The sequence below is a fragment of the Danio aesculapii genome, chromosome 5, assembly GCF_903798145.1.
Source record: "Danio aesculapii chromosome 5, fDanAes4.1, whole genome shotgun sequence".
NCBI classification, from domain to species: domain Eukaryota; kingdom Metazoa; phylum Chordata; class Actinopteri; order Cypriniformes; family Danionidae; genus Danio; species Danio aesculapii.
Window position 1 is genome coordinate 60,168,134 of NC_079439.1, and position 8,266 is coordinate 60,176,399.

General features: G+C 36.7%; 1 protein-coding gene across 1 annotated transcript; it reads right to left on the reverse strand.

Annotated features, from left to right (window-relative positions):
• Positions 1-39: 39 nt before the first annotated feature.
• Positions 40-7,304, reverse strand: fdxacb1 (ferredoxin-fold anticodon binding domain containing 1). The gene is made up of 5 exons (XM_056458576.1): positions 6,486-7,304; positions 4,364-4,520; positions 4,015-4,218; positions 3,440-3,598; positions 40-1,892 (listed from the first exon to the last, which is right to left on the reverse strand). The coding sequence occupies exons 1-5, from the start codon at positions 6,658-6,660 to the stop codon at positions 839-841; spliced, it is 1,749 nt and encodes a 582-aa protein (XP_056314551.1). The 5' UTR covers positions 6,661-7,304; the 3' UTR covers positions 40-838.
• Positions 7,305-8,266: the final 962 nt, after the last annotated feature.

An 8,266-nucleotide genomic window follows, 5' to 3' on the forward strand; every position in this document is an offset into this window, starting at 1 on the left:
AATTTAAACAAAGAAACTAGCAAAATATTTAAAACTGCATCAGACTAAATATGCAGTGCATCAATAAATGTGTCTCTAAGTTCCTTAATAGTAAGAGATGCATAACCAATTAATATTGGGAGAGTATACAAGTTGTAAGAGTTCACCTCTATTTCTTCCTTATTGTAAAGTACTTATCAATAAAGGAAAGTTACACAGTACTACTGAAATCTGTAAACATTTCATAAATATCTGATTATACCAACAATAATTAAAATGTAAAACTTTTAAATATGTAAACATGAGATTAGATTTCAAACACAGCAAAAATCTATCCCTTTGATATGTCATCTTTAAAGGAACACTCATTTTACCACTCCCCTACAGTAATATTTGTAAGTTTTACTGATTTTAAATTAATTCAGCACCTTTAGATTAGCTTAAATCATTGAATCAGAGTAGACCATTAGCATCTCGCTCAATAAAAAACGATAATTAGTACATGATGTGACTACAAAAAAGTCAAGCTTTAAATAGGAAAATTATTGAAAGTCTTTTTTTTGCTAATGGTCTAATCCGATTCAATCATTTATGCTAAGCTAAGCTAAAAAGATCAGCCGTATAGATTTAAAAAAATGGTAAAACTCAACCGTTTAACTCTAGGGGACTTGTAAAAACCAAATAAAATGTTTGCCTTTAAATAAACAAGAATAATATCCATTATATTTGCAGAAATTTACCATTTCACTTTTAAATGTAGATCACATCAGCCATAATACGAAGGCTCAATGTTCAAGTCTATGAAGCTCATTCTTAAAAATGTAAATCTGAGATTACAAATTCTGTTTTATCCATTGATTTACCTCAGGGTGACCTGCATACGCAAGGCTAACAGTCTTCGTAGCTGATTCTGTAGTCCTAAGACCTGGCTGTTTGAAAGTGCACGATCTGACGACTGATAAGTCAGCCTGTAGCAAAGGCTTGCATGACCCATGTGTGGGTGTCTGAAGCGATCTACTAATGCCACATTTTTAACCACACCACAAGAAGCTTCTCGCACTATTGCATGAAAGTCCAGCTCATCATAGTTTTCTGGGTCCATCCAGAAACTGATATCGTGCAAATAACTTGGTGGGTAAAGGGAAAAAGGACTGAACAGTCCGAGTGGACTGGGCTCAAAATGCTTAAGAAAGCGGGGATCTGCACTCCAAAGCAAGCGCCAGTCAGATATACCAAAAATCAAGGTAGCTAAATGATCCAAGTTTACAGAGACAGCAACTAACTGCAATCCTTCATCGACAGCTGATGAAATGGAGGATAAATATGTGATCCGCCCAAACTTGGGAAGCATCTTGGAATTGATCCACACTTGCTGCTCTAAGCCTGTTTGCACCTCCTCAAAGGAGACATCGTAAGGAATGAGCAGCGACTCCAAACAATCTTGGAAGCACTGGAGAGGATGGGACTCTACAGGGAACATTCCCACCAGTAGAAGCTGGTGGAACGCAGGAGAACGAATCGGGCAAATGGGCACTCTCTGAAAGACCAGACCACTGACTGCGTAAAGTGTACCAGGGCTGAAGTCCTCATTCTGCGTGATCTCCTGAACATGCAGCAACAGAGATGGTCGTAGTGCATAGCTGCCTGTAAAGCTTTGTTGGTCATCCGTAGACTCGTAGTCATTTTGTTTAGTTTCACTTTGGTCGAATACATAAGTGTCGGTAGGTTTAATCCAGTAGACTTCAGAATGTGTCAGTGTGGGATGGCACGCCTCAAGCGTTTCTGGTAAGCAGTTCACCAGTTCTGGGAAGTCTTCATTTATAGTGCACACAGGCCAGATTGACTTTAGCTCTCTATGTAACTGTTCTTGGACGGTTTTAACTGGGTGATGTGACTGCTGGCCAAGGAAGTTCCTGATAGAGGAGAAACAAGAATCCACTAAATTAATGAAACATGTAAATACAGATAAGAACAGTCTTTAATAATAGTTCAACAATCATGTTTGTGTTTAATAGACATCTAATAGATAAAATAAATAAAAAAAAAACATTTAACAATAGTCCAAAAATAGACTATCATCATCAAACAGACAGGAAGGAATGACTGCACATGTGAAGTCTGTATAATATATTTGATAACTAGTCTTTTTTGCACTATTGTTTGATGTCTATTAGATTTAAGCAAAGACGTTTAGACATCTACAGTATTAAACACAAAAATAATTGGTGAGACCATACAAGACTGAGATGCTGAGTCGTATCAACCCAATGTTTGGTCAAATATATACAAACCCTACAGATGGGTTAAAAAAAATGTCATTTAAATTTAATATAAACAATTTTCCCCCAAAGATGGGTTCTAACCCAACTGAATACAACTACATTTCGAGTGCAAGCTTGTTTTATGATTGGAGTGGCACTGGTATTTATTTCCACTGGAAATATGCTGTTCATGCATCATTACATATATACATAAAATATGAATTTAAAGTCAGAATTATTAGCCCCCCTTTGAATTTTTTTTCTTTTTTAAATATTTCCCAAATAATGTTTAAAAGAGCAAGAAACTTTTTACAAAAATTATTAGCCCCTTTATATTTTTTTCGATAGTCTACCCAACAAGCCATCATTATACAATGACTTGCCTAATTACTCTAACCTGCATAGTTAGCCTAATTAACCTAGTTAAACCTTTAAATGTCACTTTAAGCTGTATAGAAGTGTCATGAAAAATGTCTAGTCAAATATTATTTACTGTCATTATGGCAAAGATAAAATAAATCAGTTATTAAAACTATTATTTAAAAAAAATCTTCTCTCTGTTAAACAAAAATTGCGGGAAAAAATAAACAGGGGGGCTAATAATTCTGACTTCAACTGTACATACATACATACATACATACATACACACATAGAATTAATGTAGGATTATTCAAGAGAACGGGTTCTAAAGAATCTTAATCTCCTTGTATCAAAAATATATATAATGCTAATAATCACAAAGTCATGTAATGTTGATGTTGGAAAGACAATTTCAGAATGTATAACAACAATTATTTGCACAGTGATATACAAGCTAACTGGCAATCATTAGATTTCATCACCATTGGTAGGTAGTGTGATTTACAGCAATCGTAATAATTGATTTTATATATATTTTTAAAAATCAATGAGAGTGTGATTGCAAATGCAATATTTATTTTATAGACAACAGATTAGGAAACAAGATAATGCTGAATCAGTTTCATTTAAGACAATACTTTTTTTTCATCAACAAAAGCAGTCCAAAACAAAGCTGGAGCTGAATTCGTAAATGAATCTGTTTTGGATTTAATCAATTATAAATTGATCCATTGTTTAATTACAGTTGTTGGAACATTAAAAAAGAAAAGATCAAAGTTTCACTTTAGTTTACAGTCTTTAGGTTTTTACAATTCAGCCGGTAACAAGTTAGCACTCACCTATTAATATAATTACTTAACTCCGCTGGAAGCTCAAAACAAACAGTCTCCTTCCCAAGCGTTTTCTCCATTTTCAGTTTTTCTGGCACAGTATGCGGGAGACTCGGAGTGAAGATGTGAGTCAGAGCTCCCTCAACATGAAAACCTTTGTCTTGACTCCTTAGAAAGATTGCATTTTATTAGTTCAAAACTGACTAACATGACTGTAATGGTCCTTAAAAAGATTGTTCTCTTAACTTTTACTTATTTACTCAAGCGGTTCCAAACCTTTATGAGATTCTTTTTCTGTTGAACACAAAAAAGATATTCTAAATAATCAAGAATGTTGGCAACCTGTAGCCAGCGGCTTCTATAGTAGGTTAAAAAATACTAATGGCTACCAGTAACCAACATTCTTTAAAGTATCTTCTTTTGTGGTCAACGGTAGCAAGAAATTCAGATAGGTTTGAAACAAGCAGAAGGTAAGTAATGACAATATCTGTTGAATTATCCATTTAAAAATTCTTAATTAAAATGAATTACTACCGCATATGTTTTAGGAGTGTGTCCACTTGTGCGAGTGCAAAGCTGTTTACCTGTAACCAGTACATCTGTAACCTTGATACATTTCATATTCAAAGGGACGGATTTCACTTAGAATTAGCCCTGCTTCGGCTGCCATGGCAACCACCTGCCAACTATTGTGCCATTCTCTCATTGGACTGTCACATGGAGTGCCTCCTTGCCCGTTGCACAAGGTGACGTGCACTTCCCCATTGTCCTTCAGCACTGCAACAGCGCTAGAAAACACACGCAACATCCATCAATTATACATGAAACAAGCTCAAACCTTCAGCAGACCTCAAAAACTCTTCAACCTCTAGGTATTAACATTATATAAAGCTTATGTAACACCTTAATAAAGACCTTTAGAGACACGCTTACCTTAGGAAAAATTTCATCAACAGGACGCGGTTCTTCTTTACACCACTTTTACGCCCACAGTGAGGGAAATTAAAGATAACGCAGTCAAAAAGATGATGCTGGAGGGCTTCGTGCTCCTTCAGACATGTGCAATCCACTTCAAACAGAACAACTGATCCTGCAATGGAATTGTTGCTAAGAGTTATTGTTTAACCAAATCATCATAAAGAATTCAATGAGGCATTTTAACCGCCCCTGGCAGTTTCATAGCAACCGACTGTGTAAATTCATTGACTTGGACTCCGGCATGCAAATTTAGGGCTATGACTCTCGATGTGTAGGATGATTAGGTATCCTTGAGAATTCTAACAGGCACTGAACTGTAGGTAGGTTGATATTAGGGCTGCACGCTCTCTGAAAACTATTGACATTGCTATTGGACAAATACTGCCATTGTGATGTTTTCTTTTTCTGCCGTACATATTGCGATATTGAGTATACTTTCACCAGATGAAATAAATAGCTCTATTTGGACAGAATTATTAAATTGAGATTGATTGGGATGGTTTTGTAGTGGAATGCATGTACATAAAGTGTAATAAACCAATCATAAGCATTCATAAATGCAGTATAGCAAAGACACAGATTAAATAGTGTATTGGTTTTGTGGAATTCTAGCCATATTGAGGCACAAACTGAATAATAAAAATGTAAAATAACACTGTATAGACTTGATCGTATATATACAGACATGAATACACTTAATCTTTCTTAAAGCTGCAACCATTATAATTTATTTTGCCTGGATGCTTTGAACAGGCTTAAAATAATCAGTCACAAGCATTAAAGGGACAGTTCACCCGAAAATGAAAATTCTGTCATGATTTATTCATCTTTTACTTGTTTCAGACCGTTATTAGTTTCTTTCTTCTGTTGAACACAAGAGATATTTTGAAGAAAGCTGAAAACCTGTAACTTAAGCTGAATAAACTTCTGTTTTTCTTACTTTGGAACTCAATAGGTTGAGATTTCCAGCTTTATTGAACAAAATGACATAATTGAAAATATTCATGAAACCACTTGAGAGGGAGTAAAACTTGACTTGGACTCCGGCATGCAAATTTAGAGCTATGACTCTCGATGTGTAGGATGGTTAGGTATCCTTGAGAATTCTAACAGACACTAAATTGTTGGGGAGCTTGACATTAGGGCTGCATGCTGTCTGAAAACTATTGACATTGCTATGTTTTAGTTTTCTGATGTACATATTGCGATATTGAGTATACTTTCACTAAACGAAATAAATAGCTCTATTTGGAAAGAATAATTAATTTTAGATAGGGATGGTTTTGATACAAATTAAATACACAGTACTGGTTTTCTGGGAGTCTAGCCATATTGAGGCACAAACTGAATAATGAAATGTAAAATAATACTGGATAGATTTGATCGTATATCTACAGACATGAATACAATTAACCTTTCTTAAAGTTACAAACATTATATTTTTTTTGCCTGGATGCTTTAAACAGGCTTAAAATGATCGTACAGTACACGTCTTAAAGAGACAGTTCAGCTAAAAATGAAAATTCTGTCACGATTTGTTCACCCTTTACTTGTTTCCTTCTTCTGTTGAACACAAGAGATATTTTGAAGAAAGCTGGAAACCTGTAACCTAAATAAACTCCTATTTTTCTTACTTTACAACTCCATAGAAATTTCCAGCTTTATTCTAAATATCTTCTTTAATGTGAACAAAATAAGGGAACTCATAAATGTCTGAAACCACTTGAGGGTGAGTAAAACCGGAGTCAATTTAAATTTTAGTGTAAACTATCCCTTTAAGAGTTTGTATGGAATTAACCAAATTATCATACAGTATTCAATGAGATGTTTCATAGCAACTGACTGTGTAAATTCATTGAATTGGCCTCAGGCATGCAAATGTAGGGCTATGATGACTTGATGTATAGGATGATTAGGTTTCCTTGAGAATGCTAGCAGTTGCTGTTGGTAACGTGCTAGCCTGCTTGATGATATCTTATACAAAAACCAGGTCAACAGAAACACAACACAAGAAAGCGTGTAAGTGTAATAAAATGTAAACAAAACCATTCAAAGGATGATAAATCACATAACCAACCTCTCTCGCGAAGTCTCTGTACATTTAACTCGACTCCCTCCTGTCGGTATGTTTCGTTCTCGCTTTGAAAGCATGTGGCGGTCACTCCGACATCATCGCCCGCGGTCTCGCTTAAAGCCGCCGAGAAAGAGAAGTTGCCTTCCCCTACAAGGAGCACCTCTCGCGTCTTGGACATTTCAAGAATATTTGAAGTAACAATCCAGCAGGTTGTCACATTAGTAACAGAACAAAACTTTTCGACGCATTTCGACTATAAAGCTTTAACGCAGTGTAAGAAGAGAGCAGCAGGACACAATGCGGCATTACTGCGTGCCTCCATGACGCTGTGACATCTGTCGCCTGAAATCTAATCTAAATGCCAAAGCGTTTAATGCCGGTGTTTGGCAGCTAACGCACCAGGTGGTTTCGGGGGCAGGTTGGCGCTCGTTTACGTAAGGAAGTGTAACCGAGAAAGAGAAAGAAAGATAGCTGCAGTGTCATAAACCAGCGTGCAGCAGCATTGAACTTTCCTTCCCCAGGGAATGTCGCATTATAGTGAAAAACAACCGACGCTTCTGACAACGTAAACAATAACAACGTTACTACGAGATACGCTTTGATGGCCACTTTGTAATTTAACTAACTAAATAAAAATCGAATTTATCCTGACACATGCGGTAAAATTATGAATGCTAAAAAAAAGTATACAACAAATCTATTACGACGATATGTTTTTTTTAACCGCCAGTACTGTTTACGTTTTAAAAATAACTGTACGTCTAAATATTTTATAAGCAAAATATCCATGCACTGTGTCCACCAGGTGTCCACGTTCCAGTGTCCCCCATACGTTCAGTACCAATGAGGTTAGTACGCACCACGCAGTAGCTGTGTTGCCAGATCTTACTGGAAAAGTAAGCGCGGCCTAGCTGCCATAAGAGAGTGAGTTCTGGAATTGATTTGAAAACAGTATCTTACTTGATTTATTCAATCATTTATTTTATTTTCGGCTTAGTCTCTTTATTAAACAGGAGCCGCCACAGCGGAATGAACTGCCAACTTATCCAGCATATGTTTTTTATGCAACGGATGCCCATCCAGCTGCAATCCAACACTGGGAAGTACCCATACACTCTTGCATTCACACACATACACTACAATTTTAGCTTATTCAATTCACCTATAGCGCATGTCTTTGGACTGTGGTAAACCGGAGCACCCGGAGGAAACCCACACAAACACGGCGAGAACATGCAAACTCGACACAGAAATGCCAACTGACCCAGCCGAGGCTCAGCAACCCAGCAACCTTCTTTCTGTGATGTGATCGTGCTACCCACTGCGCCACTGTGACGCCCCTTACTTGGTTTAATTAGTATGCATTAGGTAGGAATTGATCAATTTTATTATTGATGAAACGTAAAATTTTCCCAGACACTCTGAAATGTCACTCGGAAATATATTTGTGTGAATTATAGTTTTCATATTTTTCCTACCACCATCTAAAATTATGAATCTGTGAATAAATATGGTCTTATTGTAATGTACTGTCAGGGGCAGCCTTAACCAATAAGCGAGGTAAGCAGCTGTTTAGGGCCCCTGGGAATTGGGGGCCCCGAACAATGCCAAGAAGCCTATAGCTCCTGGAGGGTCGCAGCTCTGCACAGTTTTACTCGAGGTGTTCGTGACTCTTTTGAACAGATCAATTATTTGGTCAGTTGTGTTTGATAGGGTTGGAGTAAAACTGTGCAGAGCTGTGGCCCTCCAGGAATCCAGTTTGAAACCTACGCTATAGCTGATTT

Excerpts from the sequence above, each read along its gene's own strand:
- fdxacb1 (XM_056458576.1), bottom strand. The coding sequence starts at position 6,660 with ATGTCCAAGACGCGAGAGGTGCTCCTTGTAGGGGAAGGCAACTTCTCT. Across the intron at positions 4,219-4,363 it reads TTGATGAAATTTTTCCTAAG|CGCTGTTGCAGTGCTGAAGG; the intron begins GTAAGCGTGTCT and ends TGTGTTTTCTAG. Across the intron at positions 3,599-4,014 it reads TACAGATGTACTGGTTACAG|GAGTCAAGACAAAGGTTTTC; the intron begins GTAAACAGCTTT and ends AATCTTTCTAAG.